Source organism: Thalassophryne amazonica, chromosome 1 (genome assembly GCF_902500255.1).
Source record: "Thalassophryne amazonica chromosome 1, fThaAma1.1, whole genome shotgun sequence".
Lineage (NCBI taxonomy): Eukaryota > Metazoa > Chordata > Actinopteri > Batrachoidiformes > Batrachoididae > Thalassophryne > Thalassophryne amazonica.
Genome location: NC_047103.1, coordinates 35762425 through 35789400, shown reverse-complemented (window position 1 = coordinate 35789400; position 26976 = coordinate 35762425). Strand labels below are relative to the sequence as shown.

The 26976-nt window shown below is 41.9% G+C and overlaps 2 protein-coding genes across 2 annotated transcripts in view; one reads left to right on the top strand and one right to left on the bottom strand.

Annotated features, from left to right (window-relative positions):
* The window catches only part of LOC117508137, a 49342-nt gene extending 41860 nt beyond the window's left edge, over window positions 1-7482 (bottom strand). Inside the window, 2 exon segments of the mRNA XM_034167801.1 lie at window positions 1824-1959; window positions 7301-7482. Coding sequence (XP_034023692.1) covers window positions 1824-1893 — 70 coding nt within the window. The 5' untranslated portion in view covers window positions 1894-1959; window positions 7301-7482.
* Window positions 7483-17057: 9575 nt separating this feature from the next.
* The window catches only part of LOC117519240 (gamma-aminobutyric acid receptor subunit rho-3-like), a 61460-nt gene continuing 51541 nt past the window's right edge, over window positions 17058-26976 (top strand). The window contains exon 1 of the mRNA XM_034180561.1: window positions 17058-17303. Coding sequence (XP_034036452.1) covers window positions 17155-17303 — 149 coding nt within the window. The 5' untranslated portion in view covers window positions 17058-17154. The remainder of the gene's footprint in view (window positions 17304-26976) is intronic.

The window sequence follows — 26976 nt, the reverse complement described above, 5'->3', positions numbered from 1 at the left end:
ATGTGCCGGAAAAAGTGCTGATGTGCACATCTTCTGACTTTTTGTGAAAGTCAGACGAGGTCCCGGATCAACAAAGTTTTCACGTTGGAAATGATCTGGTTGTTTGTGCGGGGTGTCAGCCTGTCCATCGGTGCTGGGAGCGCGCTGCGCTCTCAGCAGTTGTGGGCCGTCCTTAAAGGGGCAGTAACACCCCGTAATCTGTTTAATCCCCATAAAATCGTCCCTGAAAGCCATATTAATTTTTTGAACGGTGTCCACCTGGAGGTCTCTTACAGTTTCTGGAAAAAAATTGATGCAGCAAAGATCCAAATCGTTCAGACATTTATTCGCAATAAAAAATAGACGAGAGGGGTAGACCACACCTCACTCAAAGCCTGCTCACAGGCAAATGAAGCAACTGACACGCATGAAAAAACTCACGCATGCGCACGAGAGTTCAAGCTTGGCTGATGCAATCACACGTGATTCAAATCCATATGGTTTTTAAAAAATTAAAAAGGTCGGATACTTTTCTAACAGACCTCGTATGTTTTTAATTATGTCCACGTAAATACAGCAATCAGACACACGCGTCTCACAGTGGACAGTTGTTAGTCCATGACTGTCCAAACACTGTAGGTGTTTTCCAGCTGGATTGTCCAGAATGACAGATCACCACAGCTGCTTCTGTCAGAAGCCATGCCTCCCATGGGTGGAGCGCACACACCCACATGTCAGTGTGAGTGTTTGCAAAGTCACACTCGTGGGGAACTTAGACAAATTTCACATCAGTATGATAGTGATCATCTGCAGTCTGTTGTTGTGCCAACAATGCAACAGGCCACACATTTTCTAAGTGCCATGCAAGCGGTGTTAGGTGTTCATGTGTGTCACCTGGAATTTGGCCGGCACCTGTCGCGAGAGGGTACGATGGGTTCGCACAGCACACACTTTGTCATTCAGGTGCTTGTGTGCGCAAATAGTTGTAGCAACAGGTGTATGAGGCGTTGGCAGCAGGGACGACATTACATGGTTTGCACACGACTCCTGTGTCATGTGCGCTAATTGTGCACTTCGTCCAAACAGGGGCCCTAACCTGCACTGATTGGTTAATGGCATGAGATTTATTTTAGCATTTTTTGCATCACCCTGAGCCAGTTGAGGTGGCTCGGGCATCTTTTCCGGATGCCCCCTGGACGCCTCGCTGGAGAGGTGTTCCGGGCACGTCCCATCGGGAGGAGGCCCCGGGGAAGACCCAGGACAGGCTGGAGGGACTATGTCTCTCGGCTGGCTTGGGAACGCCTTGGAGTTCCCCGGAGGAGCTGGGGGAGGTGTGTGTGGATCAGGAGGTCTTGGCGGCTTTGCTTGAGCTGCTGCCCCCGCAACCCGTCTCCGGATAAGCGGAAGAAAATGGATGGATAGATGGATGCATCAACATGTTGAATCATGACAATGAATTCTCAAAAGGTAACAATGCTCATATATAATAAACTATTTTTTATTATTATTAAGCTTTTGGAGGCATTCTGCTTTGTTATGAGCTGGAAATCAATGCTTCTTAATTTTTTTTAACTCTGCCTTTTAGATCAGAGAGAATGTTCCTTTAAGTTCTCGGTGAGTTAGAAAAAAGTTTTTTGTTTTTTTTAACGGGTTTCTGGGTTCCTGTGGGACCTGTTCAGCTTTCTAGTCCTGCAGCTCCGGGACACATAGTGTAGATTTTGTCGTATCCTCCCTCCCCCTCTCCCCTAACTGGATGCAGGTATCACATTCAACCTTTTAATCACTGTGAACATTACACTACAGAGGCAGTCAGGCAGATGGACAAAGGTACGGTTGTGTCTTACCTTGAATTTTGTCCTGTGTAGAAAAGCAGAAGCACAGGAGCAAACAGGCCCAGGTGTGTTTCACCGGCATAGTGTCTCTTCAGCTACACACATTTAAGACTGCAGACACATGTCCTCACTCTTTGGGTGGTTCGACCTTACAGAACACACAATTACACAAAAAAGGAAAAGACAGAGTGAAAGAAAAGTTAATTATGACGCTAATTATGAGATATAAGAAGATCTTTAAATTGTGAAGCATGATAGAATCTGCAAGGGTCTGAGAGGAGATTTCAGGTTTGATCCCGTGATGACGGGAGAAGATTTTGCTGTTTTTGCTTTCAAACTTTCCTTTTCAATTCAGAAAAATAGTAAATATGGGTGAGATTTGCAGGTAGAGCCTTCGGCCTTTCATCCGTCAGCAGTGTTGCGACAGTTACTTTGAAAAAGTAACTTAGTTACTGTACTGATTACTCAATTGTAAAAGTAACTTAGTTACTTTACTGATTACTCAATTGTAAAAGTAACTAAGTTAGATTACTAGTTACTTTTTTAGTTACTTTTCCCAGCTGCCGACAACAACCCTCTGCCACCTCAACATGACAATGATACCTGTTTTGCCAAAACTCACTTTATAGTCACCCTTTCTTGACTTCAATGAAAATAAATACTTGTTTTATAAAAAGTAAAATAAAGACGTCTTTCTTGACCTCATATTTAACTGTTGACAGCACTGTAACAGTAAAACTTGCAATTTCGAGCCTACATTGTTTATAAAGGTAACTATTAAATTCTAACATTTTTCTAACATTTAAATTCTCTCTAAACATTTTACTTGTCGAAATTATTATTTTAAGCAGTATTAGTTGTAGTAAAAAACGGCTTCGAAATTGCACCTTTAATCTAGGAGTGTGGTGGGGGAGGGGGGCACATCCTTGCCCCACGCCCCTATTCCATCTGGATTCGCCCCTGCTTTGGCGTTTGAGCACAAAGAATGGATAACATTTATTTATGCAGAAATCATGACCAGATTTACAGGTAAGAAAGTTTTATTGCGTTTTCACATCATGTGGTCCTCAGAAAGAGAGTTTAGGTGCATTTGAGTGGAAAATAGTGTTAGTTGTTGACGCGTCGCGGAGGATCAGCTGTTTTTAACGAGACGATACGGAGCGGCTCAGCTCAGAATTCTAAATAAAGGAGGAAAAAAAGTATACAAATGTCTTTGTAAAGTTCAGTGCAGGTGTGCTGATCACCGCGCTTTAAGAGGTGAGGACGAGTCGAGCAGCTGCAAAAAACCGCAGATTAAAAGCTCACAGCTCACTGAAAGTGGGCAGTTCAGTCGAACCCCGACCTCCTGCCCACAGACCAAGTTTAATGCTGTTATCGACCCACAATGAAAAATAATAGTAACGCACAGTGACATGGAGAAGTAACTTTAATCTGATTACTGATTTGGAAAGATTAACGCGTTAGATTACTCGTTACTAAAAAAAAGTGGTCAGATTAACGCGTTACCGGCATCACTGTCCGTCAGGCAATCTGAATTGAAAAACACTCTAAAATGCGCCGCAGGAGAGCCAAGAAGCCGCTCCCTTCAACTGAACTCTAATGCCATTCATTTTCTTTTGTTCTTTCTGACTTGGTCATTTCTTTACCTTGCCCTCTGTCAACTCTCCTTTTATTTTATCTCAAGTGGATTTTATAAGTGAGACAAGAATGCGGTGAGGAAGAGGATGCGTCTGTTCTTTGTGCACGAGAAAAAGCACTCGGGTTATCTTAACACAGCTAATCAAACATGGGTGAACTTCAGTTTAAATGTCTCAGAGCTCCAGGAAATGTTAAGTACGCTGCTGTTGATAACGCACGCAATCAATTGTTGAAGGCAAGGGAGTTTAATCGTGCATGACACATGCAAAAATAGGTGTCATGATGAGGTCATGATGCATGTTGTTGGTTAGATCCTGCTTCTATTAGGAGTGAAGGAAATTCCAGCTTGACTGTGAAACGGTGCGGTAGAAGTTCATCGAACATTCATTAAATGTTTTCTGCCAATATTGTGTTGTAGAAGAAAAAAAGTTTGTATCACAAGGAAAGCTGACAGATCACATTTGTCTGTGAAGTTTTGTTTCATCGAAAAACATGCAGAAAGTTCAGGAAAATGTGCATTTATCTGCAAATAGTTACAAAATCATCAATGCAAATGCACAGAAAGCCCTTCTTAATGTGAAACTGGAGGGCACTCACAGAGCACAAACCTCAGCCAAGACTTGACTTAGTCCTGTTTACTGAATTGGCCCATAACCGAATTAGCATGCGGGTTGGACCCCCTTTTGCCTTCAGAACTACTTTAAAACTTCATGACATGGACTCAACAAGGTCTTAGAAACAGTCCTCAGAAATGCTGGTCCATATAGACATGATGGCATCGCTCAGTTGTCCATTCAACCAGGTCGCCCATTCTCCTGTGACATCTGACATCAACAAGGTATTTTCATCCACACAACTGTCACTCACTGGATAGCTTCTCTTTTTCTGAACATTCTCTGTAAACCCTAGAGATGGCTGCGTGTGAAAATCCCAGCAGATCAGCAGCTTCAGACCAGCAGTCATTTAATGAATTAAATTTAAATGAAAGTCATTTAAATCGCCTTTCCTCCCCATTCTGATGCTCGGTTTGAACTTCAGCAAGTCATCTGTCTATGCAGTGAGTTGGTGTCATGTCACTGGCTGATTAGCTATTTGTGTTAACAAGCAATTGAACACGTGTACCTAATAAAGTATATATTAGAAATCAAAATTCACATCTGAATTTACATTAAATTACACGTTCATTGATACTGACAATGTACATATGTCTGATTTTCTGTTTTCTTTAAGCCCCTTTCACACCGGGCCAATATAGTGTTGCGTAATGCGTCTTACTGACTACGTGGCAATACACCGAGGGACACAAATGACCTTTCACACCCGCCTGCATAGAGTTACATTGCCCTGCGTATCTATTATGCAGGTATGGTGGCGCATGTTACGCACAGGGAGAAGCTTTGGCCTGCTTCTTCTTCTGTGGTTTTGGCCCGCCTCTTCTTTTTCTGTGGTTTTGAAACTTCACTGCCAGCAAAGCTCAGCAGAGTCCAGCGGGATGAATAAAATCTAGCAATGCAGGTGTGTACTGATAAAAAACCTAAAATAATCTTTTGCTGGACTGGCATAGGGCAGCGTACAATTGCGGAAGCATGATGTACAGTAGCGCAGTGTTGTGTACACCTGCATACAGTAGCAGAGTGTTACATAGACTTGCCGAATGTCAACGAAAAAATTAAGCATGTTTATTTTTTTGGTCCATTTCGCAGACCCTTTTGCATCCCTCAGCATATTGTCACGTAGGGCTTCATTACACAACTCTACATTGGCCCAGTGTGAAAAGGCTTTAGCTGTAAAATCAGGGCATTTTTCTTTAACATATTTAAGATAATATAAAGCCCTGTCTTGCAATGATTAAAAAAAATCCTGCAGGATCCTTGTTTTATTCCTAATTGGCCTCAAAATCTTATACCTGTACTCCATTCCAAAGCACACCTTTCCACAAACAAAGTGGCTACGGGTACGTACATCTGTATCTTCTGCGTGACTGCTAAAGGTACGGAGCCGCGCTGCGCTGAACACAGCAACAGCTGCACTCGGACGCCTCAGCTCAGCAGCTTGAACAGCGCAGATCTGTGTAACTTTCAACACTAATATTTGGGAATGTGTGTGTGTCAGAGTAAGTTTAATACTTTCCTGACATAATTTAATGTAAATTAATTTTACTGGCTCAATATCCAGGTCAAAATGGCATTTTAACACGTATTTTGCAAGTATTTTTCTGAGTGTGTTCAGTCACGAATCCCCATTGAAAATGCACTAACATCCGGGTACTTCGTCAATATTTTGCCTGGTTAGGAGGCATCATGTTGCTGTCCATGAAGGGACGTTTTCGTTTAGTGTGCACCATTGGGAGTGCGGACTCTAGTTCTCATATGCAGCTCCATGGGTTCACTGAAGATACGGACAATGTACGGATGAGTTTTGAAGCCTTGCCGGACCTTTAGCCGCATACGGTATGGGTACGGACAATTTGTGCATTCTGATTGGTCGGTAAGACACCCTCCGTATCTTTAGAACGGTCTCTGTAGATACAGGTCCGTACCCATAGTCACTGCCTTCTACAAAATATGATTAAAACCATTAAAAAAAACAAAAAAAAAAAACCAAACATGGTCTGCTTTTGAAACAACAAAACAGTGTCAGTAAAAACAAATATGTAAAATATAGAACTCTAATGCCAGTTATTAACCTGGAGCAATATCCTTTTAAAAAGTCAGCAAAGTCTTTGGCCTTTCAGGTGTTTATGAAACAGTTTTATGAGACACTTTGTGCAAGAGCACACCTGCGGTCCCTTTGTTGTAGGAATGTGTTCATTATTTATGTCCTGCAAATGAAAAGTACAAAAGAGTTTGTCCGTTTATCCTGGAAGGGTTAATACGGTGTTGTGGTTTGATCCTCTGTTTCACAAAGTCAGGAAAGTGAATAAATGAGTAAAACGTTCAACCTTGAAAATATAGCAGGTTCAATAAACGTAATAACACATAAATCTGGAATAAATTCATGTTTCTCTGCTAATGCTGTAAAACAGGTGAACTGAAATATTAACTCTAAAATGTGCAATTTTCCACGATTTTAAAAGGTTAAATCTGTGCAAGAAAAGGTAGACAGCATTCACTGTGTTGAGAAGCTTCTGACAATATTTGGCCATTTTACCTACAAGAACCGTGTGATTGCATTTGCTGAAAGACACAAGCTCAGTGATGCTCTGCATACTGCAGCAAATTCAAGAAAATATTCACATATTCACACACAAATGTGCAAAATTCTGCAGGAAAGTGTGATAAATACTCTCAAACTACAGAACCAGTGTAAAAAAAAAAAAAATCACTTCATGATCATCAACTTTTTTCAAATAAAATCTCAAATTCTTTGTAGTAACCATGTACTTGATTATCTACGCATTTATACAAGTTAATTATTAAGAATGCAATATCGGCTTATCTCAAAACTAATGGTCTAATCAGCTGATTAAATTTATAAATTAAAGTAGTTTTTCTCAGAAGTGTTAGTATAGTTTTAAAGAGCACAACTTATCATTGGTAAGGCATGCTTTGATTTTACCCTCCTCAAAAGAATATAAAAGTCTTATCAATTATTGCTGCCATTCAAGTGGTAGTAGTAGTGGTAGTAGTGGTGGTAGTAGTAGTATTACGTAGAAGATAATGGTGATAACATTGTACTTTCACAAGGTTTTGGACATCAGCAGTAAAACCCAAACACTCTTTGAGACTATAAAACAATAACCTTTCACACAAAGCTGTGACCTCAGCTGACACTAGCGTAACAAAATGATCCTGAATGGATCCGTCTGTCAGTGACCAGAGTCTGAGATGGCAAATTTAAAGCCGACTTACTGTAAGTTAGCTGGATCTCCAGATCAGCTGCAATTTGGCGTAAAAAAGGAAGAAGCAGAGAGCAGAAGAAGATCCGAGCGTTACCATGACTGGCTCAACAGGTTATTTAGAGAATAGGACACACACACACACACACACACACTTCACCAGACACAAGTGACTGAGGGAGTATAAGTTCACCCGTCAAGTGCTCACACACCCTCTGCAAGGGTGGAGCTTGGCTGTGATTGATAGACGTGCACACACTCACGTAGGGGACCAACACTTAAGAGGCCTGCTGTCTTTATAACCAGTCAGACACCACAGAAGCCACAGTTTCCTCTGGAGTCATTTCAAACGTCCGTGGGGTTTGTTTTTCCAAGTAGGGAGTTGTGTTTTTTAAAGTGTACGCTGTGCACCGTGCGCAATGTGCTGCATGTCAGGCTGCCAACTGTGAAACACCTGCTGAAACTTGCCACAAGCATTGAAACTATCTTACCGCTGCCAAACGTGTCACGTGGTCCCTCTTTGTCTATTGATCTATTTAAACAGTATTTCAGAGTCGGTGCTTTATTGCCACAGCAACGTGATACTTGCTTGGGATTTTTTTTCACCGCACTGTGCAAAAGTCTTACATTGTAAAAAAACAATACAGTCAGTTAGTAGTGGCTTTCATTCTTTAATTTACTTCCACTTAATATAATTAATTATGAGGTTTTAACTGAATTTTGTGTGTTATCATCACACAAACTCAGGTTTGTGAGTCAGTTCAGTTTGACTTAACAAAGTGAGTTTGAAAACTAAATTTGAAGTTGAGTTTACTCACATTTTTAAGGGAGCAATCAAAGGTAATTTTTAAGCACCTTGATCATTTTTATGAGCACCTTCATGTTTCATTGTTTGATCATAAAGGTAACATTTAAAGCATTTTATCTGTTATTGTGTTAGTTAAAGATCAAATGAGAAATTTGCAATTGCTAATTAAAAAAAATGTTTGTTTTTTTGCCAATTTGTCTATTTTATATTTTCATTTTCAGATTAATAAAATCTTGTTTGCTCTTTATGTTTATGGCCCAGTGCATGATTCCGCAAAAACAAACAGGATAATAATAAATGAAAAATGAATGACTCAAAGTGATGCTTTTGTAAAATCATGAAGCAGATCACCCAAAATAAATGATTGTTAAAGGTAAAGCATATCCACAGAGCTAAGAAATACATTTGATATTTATTATTTATTTTTACAGCATCTTTGCTGTATAAAATTTTCACGCCAGGTTTAACAGTTGGGTTTTTCTTTTCTGTGGTAGGGAGTGCTTTTGACAGTTACAAACAGTGGCATGAAAACATTTCAGCATTATTCAGCCTTTATACATTTTTATGAGATAAAAAAACTCAGGCTTCTCTATGTTAAAATTACACCTTTTGAACTCACTTTGAAAACAAATATCTACAACATGGTATGATAGTGGAACAGAGAAGAATTTCCTTTAAAAAGAAGCAAAATTTCAGCTACAGTTTTCCAGAAGACACATGGGAACTGAGATTTTGATCTGTTTTTTCGCAACAAAGTCCTTTGTTCCACTTTACTGTGAAGCAGTTTAACTGGCGATGCAGGGCACAGATGTTGCCCAATCTTTCCACTCACAGCCATCAAAGCCAAAACTCTGAATTGTCATGAGTGTCTTGGTCCCATCCCTCGCTAGTTTCCTTCTTATACCATGCATTTCTTAGGGCCCCTTCACACATAACATGACATTGGGTGAAAGAAGCAGAAACCGGCTGAAAAACCACAAACAAAAAAAATGGGAAACCACGAAACATTCCACCGCGGTGACGTTTCCGTGCATGCTCATGCGTGCATACAAACACAGTGCGAGCACCTGCAACATGTGACACCACATCGTGCCACTGCTGTGGGGGGAACCACACACTAAAAAAAAAAAAAAAAAAATCGCAATTTACAATATTTAATCCCCTCATCGAGCGGACAATACAGGTATGATCCTTCTGTTCCTCTGTATATGACCCATGGTCATAAACGTACAGTCATGAAATGATATGAATGAAGCAGTGCGCTCTTATTATGTCCACATCTGCTGGCCCTGTGTGTCCAGTGAGCTGCGCGCAGAAGGACACAGCGTCATGTGGACCATAGCTGATTTGGGTGATGTAACATTCAGATCGCCAGCTGAATGTGCAATGTTCAGACGGTCATTTTCACATGGCACAGTCTGCCGATGTGCACGCTGCATGGTTGCTCCAGTCTGTTACAAAGGTGATATGTGTTTTTATGTATTTCCACATGAGGACAGCATGCCCACGCACGTGCCTCATGGTGGTGAGTTATAAGGTGAAGTCTGTCATAACACGGTACGTGTTCTCCAGCTGTGACTTGCGGGTCCACAGATCACAACAGCTGCTGCTCGCAGCAACACACCCACCTTTTCGATCAGCTCACAGAACAAAGTGCCGCTCTCCAAGCCCGGCGCCAGAAAAAAAATATTAAGGGGGCGATGAGTTTATCACAGGGGGCGGGGTCCCCCCCGCAAAAAAAAGTGCGCACCGGAGGGGACGTGTCTCTGAGCGTGCATAATGAATTGGGTGCGCTCCTGGAAAGCTCATGTATTTAGGCTACACCGTTGTAAGAGACTGACTGAGTAAGAGTAAAGAGTGATGACAGTATTTTTTTAATTATTATTTGAACGTATAGACCCTCGGTCAAGTGATCTCCTGCATACCACAAAACCAAACCAACAACTGATCTGAGAAACGACACAAGACAGTAGATTAACCCCACATACAGCCCTCCATCACAAGCGCAAACACAGCGCAGTTGGGCATGTGCGCCACTCCATGGCACAGAGCCCAACTATGCATGCAGTCACAAAGTTCTTCTGAAAAACTGGAGCGATCTGAATTCAGCTCGATGAATATGGGTGTGTGTGTGGAGACAATTCACCTTGTTCACAACGTGACAGAACTTAACGATGCGCTGTTACGCGCAATAGCGCGCAACAACACGGAACACTATTCTTGACCGTGCGTAATGGTTCCTGACAATTCTCCAGCAACACGTGCCATTAATCGTAACGTGTGGTAACAGGTTGCAGCAGTTCCTGAGGACACCTGACGCCTCTGCCCCGAATCATCACATTTGTGATCAGCAGCCAATAATGTGTAGTTCGTGGCATTTGTGACTTGTCGTCGTTATGTGTAAACGCAGCATAACACCCTCCCCAAGTGAGTCCTGCTGCATGATCTGCCTTTTGCTTGGTGGACTTGACGAATCCCAGGAACTCCAGTTCTGACACTGCTTGAATAAATCGAGCATGCTTTAGTTCATCCACCTTGCCATAATCGCTGGACTCAGGATCCTTGCCCTCTGCCACACTGACAAGCGTAACCCTCAACCTATCAAATCGCTTGAACACAGACACATGCCATATCCGTTTGTTTTAAAATGAATTACTTTAGTTAAATAATTTGGTTTATTTGTTAAATACATGATATTATTGAATAACTAGAAGCACTCGGAGAGTGCAAACCTCCGCCAAGGCCATGGGGTCACTGACGCCATAACATCTACACGCCGTGGAATCACTGAACCTAAAAAAGTCTAACAATGATGATTGCTAGTAAAAAAAAGCTTCTTCTGCTGTGACTGGATAGCATGTATCCTTAGCGCTTGGCATCACAGTTTATTGCAACTTGCACCTTTCCCAGAAGCTACTGTCATCTGAGCACTGATATTGATATTGCATGTGCTTATAGACAAAAACAAATAAGAGACAAAATTCAATTTATTATTCAACTAAACTGCAAATATATGAATTTTTTAACATTTATGAAACACAAACAAACATAACTCAAAGTTTTTGTTTGACACGGTCGCATTTCGTATTCACGGGCAGCCAACCGGTTAGTCATTCTCCCTTTTCAGTACAGGATTTCTTGGATTATTTTGAGAAGAAAATAGAAGATATTAGGCTGAGCATATCTCAGCACGCCTCGGCCCAGCCATTAAAACCTGCTATGGAGGTGGGCACTACCATTGAGGTATTACCTACATTGGCAGAATTTAATAGTATTTCATTGGGTGTGCTGATGAAACATGTGGCGTCTACAAAAAGCACAACCTGTTTATTTGATCCCATACCAACAAAACTGTTTAAGGTCCTGTGGCCCACTCTTGGGCCGACTGTGCTGGAAATTATTCATCTGTCATTAACCTCTGGATCTGTTCCAAAATGTTTTAAATCAGCAGTGATTAAACCATTACTTAAGAAATCTAATCTTGACCCTAGTGTATTGAAAAATTACAGGCCGATATCAAATCTATCATTCTGTTCCAAAATTTTAGAAAAGGTGGTTCCACGGCAGCTCATACACCACCTTACTGAGAATAATCTTTTTGAGCTGCTGCAGTCTGCTTTTAGGAAATATTACTCCACAGAGACAGCGCTCACTAAAGTAGTGAATGATCTTCTGCGAGCAATGGACTCAGACACCACTACGGTTTTGGTGTTGTTAGATCTCTGTGCTGCGTTTGATACCGTGGATCATCATATTTTGCTCAATAGGTTGGAGAATTTTTGGGGGATTACTGGAAGTGCCCTTGCCTGGTTGACGTCATATCTGTCCAGTCGTTCTCAATGTGTCTTGTATAATGGCACTACCTCTGACCTTGCTGATATGAGATTTGGGGTTCCACAGGGATCTGTTTTAGGCCCCTTGCTTTTCTCGCTGTATGTGGCACCCCTTGGCCATATACTGTGGAGTTTTGGGATTGTCTTTCATTGTTATGCTGATGATACTCAGTTGTACATGCCAATAACTGCGGGAAATCTCACTCCCATAAAATCCCTGGAGGACTATCTTCTATCAGTGAGAAGTTGGATGTCTAGTAACTTCCTACTTTTAAACTTTGATAAGACTGAAATGATGGTTCTTGGTCCAGCGAGACATCGGCATCAGTTGGACCAGCTGGCGCTCAGCCTGGGTTCCTGTGTCATACATCATACGGACAAAATGAGGTACCTTGGGGTAATTTTTGATCCCACGTTGTCTTTTGACATCCACATCAGGGATGTTACTAGGACTGCTTTTTTCCATCTGAGAAATATAGCGAGGATCCGCCCCATCCTGTCCATGGCTGATGCTGAGACCCTGATTCATGCTTTTGTTTCTTTTAGACTAGATTATTGTAATGTTCTATTTTCAGGGTTACCACAGTCCAGCATTAGGGGTCTTCAGCTGGTTCAGAACGCTGGTGCCAGACTTCTGACACGCAGCAGAAGGTCTGAACATATCACACCCATTTTGGCATCTTTGCACTGGCTCCCTGTCTTGTGAGAGCAGATTTTAAGGTTTTGTTATTGACTTCTAAGGTTGTTCATGGACTGGCGCCATCTTATCTGGCTGATCTGGTGGAACTCTACGTGCCGGCCCGGGCTTTGCGGTCGCAGGATGTGGGACTTCTCTGTGTTCCCAGGGTGAAGAAGAAGTCAGCAGGTCAAAGAGCCTTTTCGTATCGTGCACCCACCCTGTGGAACAGTCTTGATGTGACCGTGAGGCAGTCGGAGCCTGTGGACATTTTTAAGTCAAGACTCAAAACCTATTTTTATTCTCTTTCTTATGGATAGTTTTTATTTTTATTTGTTTTATTGTTTTACTTCTGTTTTTATTTATGTATTTGAATTTTTTATTAATTTGTAATTATTTATTCAATTTTATGTTGACTTGTTTTATGTAAGGCGCCTTGAGACGGCTTTTGCTGTGATTTGGCGCATTATAAGCTAATTAAATTAAATTAAATTAAAATTAAACTTCTCTAAATAAATAACAGTAAATTCTGAAATAGAACTTTTTAAGTGTTGCATGTGCTACACAAGGCCATAAGGTCACTGACCCTAAAGAGATTCCCTCCTTGGCACAATGATCTATTCAACAATTCAGTGTTAAACCAAAACTATGATACATACACTTTTCTTTCCTTAGCACTAGAACATAGCACTAGAAATTGAAATCACTTTTATGTCTTTATTAGTTCAAAAAACAATTTTTTCGGTAATGGCGGTTTTCTTCTGGCTCTGGCTCCATAACATTTGAAGCTACATCAAATCTGATGACACCTTACTGAATCAGTACAGATTCAGCTACAATTTGGTGTTAGTTCATTTGTCACCTCACCTCACACCTTTGTTTACTTCATTTGTCACCTCACCTCACACCTTTGTTTACTTCATTTGTCACCTCACACTGACACATTTTCTATTTTCCCTATATTTTTGCATATTCTGGACAACCAGATCCAGAATCCAGATCTGATCATCACCAAACTTTGTTGTTTGATAGAACATTTGACTATGCTACACCCTAATTTTTTTCAAGCCTTTCTGCCTTGTTTTTGTGGAGTTAGAAACTAGAATGTCAAAATTCCCCCTATCCCACAATGGTGAAGAATCCTTTAAAAAATTCCTGGATCCGGATCGTGATCCAGATCACCACTAAAATTTAATCACTTGTTCCTCTTGTCATTTCCAACCACTCCACAAAATTTCATCAAAATCCATTCAAAACGTTTTGAGTTATCCTGCTGACAAACAGACAGACAGACAGACAAACAAACTCGATTGAAAACATAACCTCCTTGGCGGAGGTAACTAATATTTTGCTATATTTTCCAGTATTTCTTTTTCTTTCTTTTTAATTTTTATTTTTTGATAACTCTCACATCCGAGGGGGCGGGGTTGATGATGTGAGGGGGCGTCGCCCCCAAATGCCCCTCGTGTCTGCCGCTCTCTGTTCCTTTGTGCTGTGATTATTTATTTTATGTATTTGTTATGTAATTATGTATGTAGTTATGGTAGTATGTATTTATATACTTGTCCTGGCTATGTTCTCTATGTTTTTAATTTAACACATCATGTGCACTGAGCCGCTTTCAACTGGAACTGACGAGAGCATGAGAGCCCGCCCACACATGTGCATTGCTGGAGTGTTGTTCATGTTGTTGATGGCACGTCAAATGTCCTCCAGATGAGTTGCGAGTACACAGTGGTCAGCTTTCCCAGCTGGACATTACAGCCGTCCAGATGTGCGCTGCGCTGGACAGCAATGGCTCTACAGTCACCACAGCCACACCTGACAATGTTCGATCGTGGCGGGAGGCACGACACACTCCTCAGAACATCTGTATTGCAAGGGGGGGGGGGGTCACACTTGCACGCCACATGAGTTGCAGGGGATGTGCGAAACACTCGCACGCCACATGTGTTGGGGGAGCCTTGCATGACATGTATGTTGCTTGGTAACAGCACACTGGTAGGGCACTTAGAAGATGTACTGCCATTCCCATAGACAGGTCGAAAGTGGTCAGCTGCTCTCTACTCTCGTGCTGGCAGCACAAAAGGCCCCGCCTTTTCTAAGTGCCCCGCGAGTGGTGTTAGATGTTCATGTGTGGCACCTGGACTCTGGCCGACACCTGCCGAGTGGGGTCAAATGGGCACTCGCAGGGCACTCACTGTCTTTCGGCTGCTGGTGTGTGTGAATGGTTGTGGCAACAGCTGTATGAGGCATTTGAGACGGCTCCGATTTTTCACGAGTGGCATGCAATTCCTCCTTCGTACGCCAGCCAGCTTCAATCATGTTATGTGTGAAGGGGCCCTTATTGAATGATGTGAATGAAGACCAAGACATATTCTGTGACCTGGAAATATTTGTGTATTGATCCCCTGAGTTGTTTAAACAGCACTGGTTATAAAAGAGGTTATGTAGTTGTGTTATACTAAAGCACTGTTGCCGCACACCAAGATGGTCATGGGTTTGAATCCAACCTTATTCTTTCTATGTGAAGTTGGCACGTTGTCATTGTGTTTGCATGAGTTCGGTTGCTGTGGCTCCCCCACCTCCAAAGACATGCAAGTTAGATGAATTGGAAACTTTAAACTGAATGTCGGGATGATTGAGTTTGAGTGTTGGTCTTGCTATACACGAGAGGCTTGCTCAGGGTGTGCCCAACATCTCACCCAATGACCTCTGGGATATGCTTCAGCCACAGTGATCCTTAAAGTGGGTTTAGAAAATGAATGAATGAATGAACATCTAGATGTGTTAACAAAGAATTGGACCAGACAATTTTTGGTGAACAAAAATGTTGGAATCAATATGTTTAAAGGAATTCAAGTCAGGGAGCACAAGCTGGTATTATATACTGACAGGTCCAGTACCCTATGGAACTGCTCTGTTCCCTGTTTAGCAACCACCCAGAAGAACTTTTCTTTTGCTATCTTCTGAAAGGCACCATCTATCTGCTGCAGCTAGGCAATACATGGGATCCCCCTGGCATTTTCCAGTTGCTGGGGTCCTCAGCACTCAGGCACGTGCACACTGGATCACACTCATGTAAACCTCATACAGAGTGTTGCAGCTAACATTCCCATGCAGTGCAAATAGTATACCTCATTTGAGTCTCTCTGTGTAACTGTTCATTTGACACATTAAATGAACTGCATTTATATAGTGCTTTTCCATCTGCATCAGATGCTCAAAGCGCTTTACAATTATGCCTCACAATCATCCATTCACACAAACACACTCACACACCGATGTCAGGGTGCTGCCATACAAGTTACTCACTACACACTGGGAGCAACTTGGGGATTAAGGACCTTGCCCAAGGGTCCTTAGTGATTTTCCGGTCAGGCTGGGATTTGAACTGATGATCCTCTGGTCTGAAGCCCAATGCTTAACCACTAGACCATCACCTCTACGCACTGTCCATGGGTGCCACATTGTAGTGGCACCCATGGACAGTGCGAAAGTTCACACACTCATACACTCTCAGAGTGGTAACCAAGACCACAACTTGTACCAAAAAAAAAGGGGCCTTAAGGCCAAGGCCGAGCATGAAGTCCTTGTAAAGCAGGTTTGTTTGTGATCATGTCTTCTGAGGTGAAGAATGAAGACAGGAATGCTGGATTAGACACACTTTGCTCTGCAGATGGGATTAAACCACAATTGACTGTAATAACCATTATTGTTTGCACCGTTTCCTGGGCTGTGATTCATTTTCACACACACATTAAGTTGCTGACACACAGTAGCAGTGTGCGCTCACCTCATATCACAGAAGGTGTCTGTTCTTTCATTGTCCCATTGTGAAAATCCCGATTAATAGTGTGTGTGTGTGTGTGTGTGTGTGTGTGTGTGTGTGTGTGTGTGTGTGTGTGTGTGTGTGTGTGTGTGTGTGTGTGTGTGTGTGTGTGTGTGTGTGTGTGTGCGCGCGCGCACGTTTGTAGGTTAGTGAAAAAATTGATGTGGCTGTAGATAAGAGGATTAGGTTGGAATTAGTGTCATTCCTCTTTTGTGGCGATGAATAGATTCCTATCAATTTTAATTTTAGGGAATGATCCATAAAACCTCAGATAAAACACATAGAAACAGACTGAGCGAGAGAGCAAGAGAGAGAGAGATCAGAAGACAGATTCCTGGAGATCAGACACTCTGTCTCACTGTGACACACAGCTGGGATGAGCTGCAGATATGCTTTCATATAAAAATACCGCAAAATACATGCATGCACTTGATGCTCATGTTCAAGATTCACCGTGAGAGAAACCAGTCGGCTGCTCACAGATGTTAAATACCCTTTTGGAAGTACTGCCTGTGTTCTGGAGATCTCTGGGTGAGGAAACCACCAGCCTTGGTAGGACTTCTTTTGAACTCTGTGGGAGGTTGATTTGAAACCAGAAGGAATCGTCACTGGCTGCAGCGGGGCGTCTCCCTGCGGAGGCATGGTGGTCACTGTGGCTGGGACGCCAGCATCTCAGTTGACTGTGACAGCACTCAGCTGTTTGTAGGAGACTGCAAACATGAAGATGGAAGTGTTGACTTGGCACCCACTGTGCTTCGCACTTGCTACCGCCAGCCTCGTCACAGTGGTGATCAGCGGACGGCACTCTGGCCGCAGGAAACACAAAGAAGTTTTCCTGGGAGAAAAAAGCAAATTCAAGTTTGGAGGGTGAGACATAGACACAGTGTTCGAGGATTTTTTTTATGTCCGCCAAGGACGTAATAAAATCATCGGCATTGATTTATTTGTCTGTCTGTCTGTTAGCAAGATTACGTCAAAACTACTACACGAATTTTGACAAAGGTTTCACAGCAGATAGATATTAGTCCATGGAAGACTCCATTTGGAGGTGATCTGGATCCAGATTCTGGATCAAGATTTCAGTTTATAGAGGCTTTGAAGGATTACATCAAAACTACGTATTTAAAACTGGAATATCAGCAATCTTCAATAGATAAAATATAGTCTGAAGTTTAATATATATATATATATATATATATATATATATATATATATATATATATATATATATATATATATATATATATATATATATCATATTTAGAACCCATTAAAATTTTGGGGGAATTTTTAATTTTATATATATATATATATATCATATTTAGAACCCATTAAAATTTTGGGGGAATTTTTAATTCGTGGGATCATACATAATTTGAGGGAAATCCATAGCGTATTTCGCCCCAGCGAACGTCAAAACCTGTAGACGAATTCAAGCCGTAAGTGCGTCTGCGCTTGAGCAACCTGACTGACTGGTTTTGTTCAGCGGCTGAAAAATCATTGTTTTATAGACCTAGATATCAGATAATAACCATAACTGTACACCGTCAGACACCAGTCACCAGGCAACTCACCTGTCCAAAAGCAGCGCTGCAAAATCCTCGTGAGTTTGATCGCCAGTCTTCTGTCACAGTTGCTCCCAACGATCTCTTTGGTTCCCAATGTTCACCGTCGTTCATCTTCTCTTTTTCTCTCGCTCCAAATGACGTCTTTTTTTTCACACTTTCTGTGTATATCGCCGGTCTTCCTCACTTTCTTCCACTTCTACTGTCTCGCTCCTCCATCTTGCCTTCTTCAGTTTTAAATTTCTATCCCAGCATGCATCGCAGCTAGCGGTGAAATCCCCCCACGTGACCCGTGACGTCACCCCGATGGCATCCTGGCTTTCGAATTTTGGCACGTGCCAGTAATTCAGAATTGGCTTCGATACGGATGAATTTTAATCAAGTTCAGACTAATATTTTGGGAATCCTTTATATTCACACTAACAAACAAAATTACTTTGGTCCCCATCAAAATTCTAACAATTGTCTCAATTTCAGTATGCTTCCTGGCCCTCCAGCTTTAATGGATTCTCACCAAATTTGCACCACAGATACATAGTAGGGGATGGAAGACTCCACTGAATTTTGGAGGTGATATGGTGTCGCAGTCTGAACGGCCCCCCCTACAAATTGGTTCCCCTGCCTTCACTGCGCATGCGTCATTTCAGAGCATCAGCAGCGATTCACCGATTATCACCTCGTTTCTGCTTAAAACTGACTTTGGAATTATTTCAGAGGTTTTACTTTGTCATCTGATGGTTAGTAATCACATTATTCCCTTTGATCACTTTGGGTGTAGAGAGTAAGACTCAGAGACTCAGTCTCAGACGCGCTGATGTCGTGCTCTGATGCTCCGAAATGACACATGTGCAGTATGCAAAAGGGGACCAATTTTTAGAGGGGACTGATCAGATTGCGACAGTGGATCAGAATTGGCGGATGTCAGAAATCTCTGATTGCTCTGGTTTTTATACCCCCCCCCCCCCCCCCATCATATCTGTATTTCAGGATTTAACTTTCAGTAAATGTAGCAATATTCTCACTGAGTCATCCAGCGTGTGGATATACTGTATTCAGTCCAATCATTAGGAAGATATACTGCTCACAACCTTTTTCTTTTTAGCTGTTGCAAGATGAGAAAAGACCAAGCCGTATATAATATTCATTCATAATTTGTCCTTTTATCTTTTCTTCTTATTAAGGATGTTTGTCTTTTTTCTTGACAGTGGCTAGCTGTACGTAGCCATATTATAATACAAAATTCTACTCATACATGGTACTTCTGATTGGTCAATCTAGGTCACATGATTATGATGCTAGGCACCTTTACTTTTGTTTTCTACCCACATGTAGGGCTGAAATTACCTTTTAAAGTGATGATCATAAACACTTTCTGTTTGCAAACTATTTGTCCCCAATTGGACCGGGAGTGACATGTTTAGCCGCATGTTCTCCTTGAATTGCTGGCTGTCTGAGTGGTGTCCAAAAAATGAGGTGGGCTTCATAGATAATTGGCAAAGCTTCTGGGGAAAACCTGGTCTTGTTAGGAGAGACGGCATCCATCCCACTTTGGATGGAGCAACTCTCATTTCTAGAACTCTGGCCAATTTTCTTAAATCCTCCAAACCGTGACTATCCAGGGTTGGGACCAGGAAGCAGAGTTGTAGTCTTACACACCTCTCTGCAGCTTCTCTCCCCCTGCCATCCCCTCATTACCCCATCCCCGTAGAGACGGTGTCTGCTCCCAGACCACCAATAACCAGCAAAAATCCATTTAAGCATAAAAATTCAAAAAGAAAAAATAATATGGCACCTTCAACTGCACCACAGACTAAAACAGTTAAATGTGGTCTATTAAACATTAGGTCTCTCTCTTCTAAGTTCCTGTTGGTAAATGATATAATAATTGATCAACATATTGATTTATTCTGCCTTACAGAAACCTGGTTACAGCAGGATGAATATGTTAGTTTAAATGAGTCAACACCCCCGAGTCACACTAACTGTCAGAATGCTCGTAGCACGGGCCGAGGCGGAGGATTAGCAGCAATCTTCCATTCCAGCTTATTAATTAATCAAAAACCCAGACAGAGCTTTAATTCATTTGAAAGCTTGACTCTTAGTCTTGTCCATCCAAATTGGAAGTCCCAAAACCCAGTTTTATTTGTTATTATCTATCGTCCACCTGGTCGTTACTGTGAGTTTCTCTGTGAATTTTCAGACCTTTTGTCTGACTTAGTGCTTAGCTCAGATAAGATAATTATAGTGGGCGATTTTAACATCCACACAGATGCTGAGAATGACAGCCTCAACACTGCATTTAATCTATTATTAGACTCTATTGGCTTTGCTCAAAATGTAAATGAGTCCACCCACCACTTTAATCATATCTTAGATCTTGTTCTGACTTATGGTATGGAAATAGAAGACTTAACAGTATTCCCTGAAAACTCCTTTCTGTCTGATCATTTCTTAATAACATTTACATTTACTCTGATGGACTACCCAGCAGTGGGGAATAAGTTTCATTACACTAGAAGTCTTTCAGAAAGCGCTGTAACTAGGTTTAAGGATATGATTCCTTCTTTATGTTCTCTAATGCCATATACCAACACAGTGCAGAGTAGCTACCTAAACTCTGTAAGTGAGATAGAGTATCTCGTCAATAGTTTTACATCCTCATTGAAGACAACTTTGGATGCTGTAGCTCCTCTGAAAAAAGAGAGCTTTAAATCAGAAGTGCCTGACTCCGTGGTATAACTCACAAACTCGTAGCTTAAAGCAGATAACCCGTAAGTTGGAGAGGAAATGGCGTCTCACTAATTTAGAAGATCTTCACTTAGCCTGGAAAAAGAGTCTGTTGCTCTATAAAAAAGCCCTCCGTAAAGCTAGGACATCTTTCTACTCATCACTAATTGAAGAAAATAAGAACAACCCCAGGTTTCTTTTCAGCACTGTAGCCAGGCTGACAAAGAGTCAGAGCTCTATTGAGCTGAGTATTCCATTAACTTTAACTAGTAATGACTTCATGACTTTCTTTGCTAACAAAATTTTAACTATTAGAGAAAAAATTACTCATAACCATCCCAAAGACGTATCGTTATCTTTGGCTGCTTTCAGTGATGCCGGTATTTGGTTAGACTCTTTCTCTCCGATTGTTCTGTCTGAGTTATTTTCATTAGTTACTTCATCCAAACCATCAACATGTCTATTAGACCCCATTCCTACCAGGCTGCTCAAGGAAGCCCTACCATTATTTAATGCTTTGATCTTAAATATGATCAATCTATCTTTGTTAGTTGGCTATGTACCACAGGCTTTTAAGGTGGCAGTAATTAAACCATTACTTAAAAAGCCATCACTTGACCCAGCTATCTTAGCTAATTATAGGCCAATCTCCAACCTTCCTTTTCTCTCAAAAATTCTTGAAAGGGTAGTTGTAAAACAGCTAACTGATCATCTGCAGAGGAATGGTCTATTTGAAGAGTTTCAGTCAGGTTTTAGAATTCATCATAGTACAGAAACAGCATTAGTGAAGGTTACAAATGATCTTCTTATGGCCTCGGACAGTGGACTCATCTCTGTGCTTGTTCTGTTAGACCTCAGTGCTGCTTTTGATACTGTTGACCATAAAATTTTATTACAGAGATTAGAGCATGCCATAGGTATTAAAGGCACTGCGCTGCGGTGGTTTGAATAATATTTGTCTAATAGATTACAATTTGTTCATGTAAATGGGGAATCTTCTTCACAGACTAAAGTTAATTATGGAGTTCCACAAGGTTCTGTGCTAGGACCAATTTTATTCACTTTATACATGCTTCCCTTAGGCAGTATTATTAGACGGTATTGTTTAAATTTTCATTGTTACGCAGATGATACCCAGCTTTATCTATCCATGAAGCCAGAGGACACACACCAATTAGCTAAACTGCAGGATTGTCTTACAGACATAAAGACATGGATGACCTCTAATTTCCTGCTTTTAAACTCAGATAAAACTGAAGTTATTGTACTTGGCCCCACAAATCTTAGAAACATGGTGTCTAACCAGATCCTTACTCTGGATGGCATTACCCTGACCTCTAGTAATACTGTGAGAAATCTTGGAGTCATTTTTGATCAGGATATGTCATTCAAAGCGCATATTAAACAAATATGTAGGACTGCTTTTTTGCATTTACGCAATATCTCTAAAATTAGAAAGGTCTTGTCTCAGAGTGATGCTGAAAAACTAATTCATCCATTTATTTCCTCTAGGCTGGACTATTGTAATTCATTATTATCAGGTTGTCCTAAAAGTTCCCTAAAAAGCCTTCAGTTAATTCAAAATGCTGCAGCTAGAGTACTAATGGGGACTAGAAGGAGAGAGCATATCTCACCCATATTGGCCTCTCTTCATTGGCTTCCTGTTAATTCTAGAATAGAATTTAAAATTCTCCTTCTTACTTAGAAGGTTTTGAATAATCAGGTCCCATCTTATCTTAGGGACCTCGTAGTACCATATCACCCCAATAGAGCGCTTCGTTCTCAGACTGCAGGCTTACTTGTAGTTCCTAGGGTTTGTAAGAGTAGAATGGGAGGCAGAGCCTTCAGCTTTCAGGCTCCTCTCCTGTGGAACCAGCTCCCAATTCAGATCAGGGAGACAGACACCCTCTCTACTTTTAAGATTAGGCTTAAAACTTTCCTTTTTGCTAAAGCTTATAGTTAGGGCTGGATCAGGTGACCCTGAACCATCCCTTAGTTATGCTGCTATAGACGTAGACTGCTGGGGGGTTCCCATGATGCACTGTTTCTTTCTCTTTTTGCTCTGTATGCACCACTCTGCATTTAATCATTAGTGATCGATCTCTGCTCCCCTCCACAGCATGTCTTTTTCCTGGTTCTCTCCCTCAGCCCCAACCAGTCCCAGCAGAAGACTGCCCCTCCCTGAGCCTGGTTCTGCTGGAGGTTTCTTCCTGTTAAAAGGGAGTTTTTCCTTCCCACTGTAGCCAAGTGCTTGCTCACAGGGGGTCGTTTTGACCGTTGGGGTTTTACATAATTATTGTATGGCCTTGCCTTACAATATAAAGCGCCTTGGGGCAACTGTTTGTTGTGATTTGGCGCTATATAAAAAAAAATTGATTGAAATTGATTGATTGATGTCGAATAATTCCGGGAGCGCTCCCGGAGAATTCGCGTGACGATGGAGACAACGCGAACAATGGCGTTTGATACTTTTTAATTGCCGTTTCATCCTGCCTCTTCCTGTAGTGCCGCAGTTTACACCACCGTAATTGGCGGCCGGCGTTGTATCCCTAATCAACGGTGTGTAAAACGGCGATAGAGCCCACATTGGCGTCCTCAAGGGCGTTTTAACCGGCGACAGAGGCAGACAAAACAGCGGCGCTAGCGGACAGTACACCGTTCTAAACGCCACCTTCCGGTTAACGGCCAATAGGCGGCGGTCAATATAAAAACGCTAGCACGCTGCATGCAGGGCTCTCACTCTCGGCCAGCTCCAGATATTTTTGCAGAGAAGCTCCAGTATGCCTCCTAAAATAAAATTGGCAGCGGCAAGGACTTACCAAGAGGTCTGGTTCAGAAGCAGAGGGTAGCCCTGTGGTGGAGACCAAGCAACACGTTGAGGAGGGGAAAAAGGAAGGAGAAGAATGAGTATGATCTCCCTCACCCCTGCAGTGACAGAGGCATGTATTCCTGCTGCTTCAGCCTATTATACTCTGGGGGCGGTGCCTATATGCAAAAGTTCCTGGAGTAACGCAGGATTTGCCTGGATATATCCAGCGGTACACAGGGCATTATCGGTGGCAGCAGAACACCGCCGTTCTCACGCGCATCTTAACCTGCGATTGTAAAGGATAGAACTGGGTATTAACCCCTGTTGCCTGACGTGTGCCGGATGCTACGGCGTCAAAACGCCACTTTATTCGGAGGATTTAGCGGCATTTTATCCGCGTATTTGCGGCTAGTACGGCGGTCAAAACGCCGGCGAAATGCTCCGCCCCTTTCCACCGCGAAAACAGCCGGAACTACCGTAAACTTCGGTCTACGTACTACCCGCCGACAAAACCGTCTATGTGTAAAGTCTATAGCAGCATAACTAAGGGATGGTTCAGGGTCACCTGCTCCAGCCCTAACGATAAGCTTTAGCAAAAAGGAAAGTTTTAAGCCTAATCTTAAAAGTAGAGAGGGTGTCTGTCTCCCTGATCCGAATTGGGAGCTGGTTCTACAGGGGAGGAGCCTGAAAGCTGAAGGCTCTGCCTCCCATTCTACTCTTAAAAACCCTAGGAACTATAAGTAAGCCTGCACTCTGAGACCGAAGCGCTCTATTGGGGTGATATGGTACTATGAGGTCCCTAAGATAAGATGGGACCTGATTATTCAAAACCTTATAAGTAAGAAGAAGAGTAAGTTGTAAGTTAGAGTTGATCTAGAGTTGAGCAAACTTACAAACTTAAGTTCAAACAGCTTAATTCATTCAGGTTTTACCAATTTACTTTTGGACTACGATGAGGAGTAGAACTTTTATCGTAAGGGAATGGCAGCTATGACCTTTTTGTCATGTAGTGCTTTTCTCTATGCATGATCCAACATGCAGGCGCCTCAGGGTTGAGGACTCAACAGCTGCAGAAGTCCAGGGCCTCACTGTGTTTCACCTGGTTGCAGCAGATAGATGTTGATGTTGTATTCCACTGCAAGCTGAAAGTCAATAATTCCAAATCAGTATTTCTGACCTTCGACTGAAGTGTATTCCAGTACATCTGCAGGAAAAGCATTGATGCCTGCAACAAACTCATGGATCGGGACAGTAAGCTCCTTTCCAAGATATTTTCATCATTGTTGGAGAGTGTCATGATTTGCCCCTGATCTGTCCGTGATCATTATGATTTTCTGTCAGTTTGTCTTTGTTGAGTTCTTTTGATCATCTGTTTATTTTGCTTTGTCACAGCTGCTGGTTTTCAGTTCATCACATTTCAACCACATATTGAGTTTCATTCTGGTTTTGTTTAGACTTTGATCCACTGTCTTTGATTTTTGTTCATTATTGCTTTTGTCGCAGCTTGTTGTTTTCTGTTCATCACACTCCAGCCACATGTTGACTTCCGTTCTTGTTTAGTTTTGATCAACTTTTTGTTTGTTTCATGATTGCTTTTGTCACTAGTTTGATTTGTCAGGTTTACCACATTAGTCTTCAGTTGTATTATTCATGTCAGTTCTGTTCTAGTTTTGGGCCTTTGAATTTCTGGATGTCTGCTTTTCTTTTCATGGTCAAGTATTAATCTTTTCTTGTAAAGAGTCCATGTATCCTTTGTCCATTAGTTCTTTCCCGGTCTTGTTACGTCTGTATTGTTAGTTTATGGTTATTAGTTATGTCCATGTTGTCTCTGCACTCCCTTGTCTACACTACCCATCTCTGTTCACATATAATCACGCCTAGTTTCATTTGTATCACTGTCTCCCTCTGATCCCTGCACTCTCTTGTCCTGCACTTCCTCATCTCTGTTGGCCACACCCTGTTTTGTCTGCCATCTTGTCACTGCACTCTCTTGCCTCACAGTGTTTCATCTTTGTTTGTCCACACCCTCCTCCTGCCTGCTCACCACACCTGCTCCAAATCTCTTCCTAATTAAAACATTGTGCATTTAAGCCCTGCTACTTTTCATGTCTCTTGCTTGTTCGTTGATGTTCCTATCTCCGTTCCAGCTCACGTACTATTGTTCTTTGTTCCAAGCCATAGTTCCTTGTTGCTGACTGTGTCTGTTTTTTCTCGACCTCGTCTTTTGTCTTGCCCTTGAAACTTTGAATGCCATGCTCTGACCTCAGCCTGTATTTTTGATGCCTTTGTATTACACCTGCCTGTACCTTCACCTCGCCGACTGCCTTTTTGTGTACCAGACCCTCTGCCAGTATTTTCGATAAAGCCTTCTATAGCCAACCACCTGTCTGAGTTTGCATTGTGCCTCCTGCCTCCTGCTGTGCCCTGCACCCCTGAGAACCATGACAGAGAGGGATTGTCATGTCTTTGTGACTTACCTCCGTACAGACAGCAACACAAAGATCCACGGCTTGTCAGTACCAAATTTACTGCATAAAACAACCCAGTCTCACGGCAGTTCGTGGCAGCATTACGAAAAGTACATTAATATATGAGATTGTGATGGGGGCACGAAAATGAGGCATTTTTCGTAACGGGGGCACAAATTCATTTTGTGATGGGAGCACAAAATGTGGGGTGATGTAGGGGTCTGGGGGGGTTATTGTTAGAGTTTGGGATGGGTAAACACTTACGCTATAGTTATGGTTACAGTTAGGAGAAGGGGAGGATTATAAATCGCAAAATTATAAAAACATGTCATGAAAATCGGACACTTTCTGTGATGGGGCAAGAAAAAAAACCATGAGACTGGGCTGCATAAAACCTTCCATACTGCATACAAGTCAGAATTGAGGAAAAGTTAATTTTGCTTACTACTCACTGTGTGCACAGCCATACTGCTGTGACATTTGATAGATGCACTCGGTCTACACGGATCTTGCCCATGTTTTTTCAGACTTGAATGACCTGCACTTTTCTGATTTGGAGGTTTTTTTTCTGAGTTCTGAATACAATGACTACATTTACATGCAGCCAATAACCCTTTCATAACCCTTTCATAACCAGAATATTAGCAATAACCCGGTTGCGCACGGCCATGTAAACACCCGCAAAATCCCGAATATGCTCATATTCCGGTTTTTAAAAACCCAAATAAGACCCCTGGGTTACTCCTTTTCTAATTCGAATATCAGGTCATATAAACGCGCATCAGGATATCTCCATAGAAAAGAATAGTATTTTGTGTTTTGCGCATGTCCTATCCGCAAGGAATCTTGGTCTTTTCAGTACGGCAACTACTTGTATGCGGTGCGCGCAACCCACCGGACACCACAGAAGCAGATGTAAACAACGCATTGTGTTCTGCGTCCATGCCCTGACATGTCCAGCTTGTCCACAA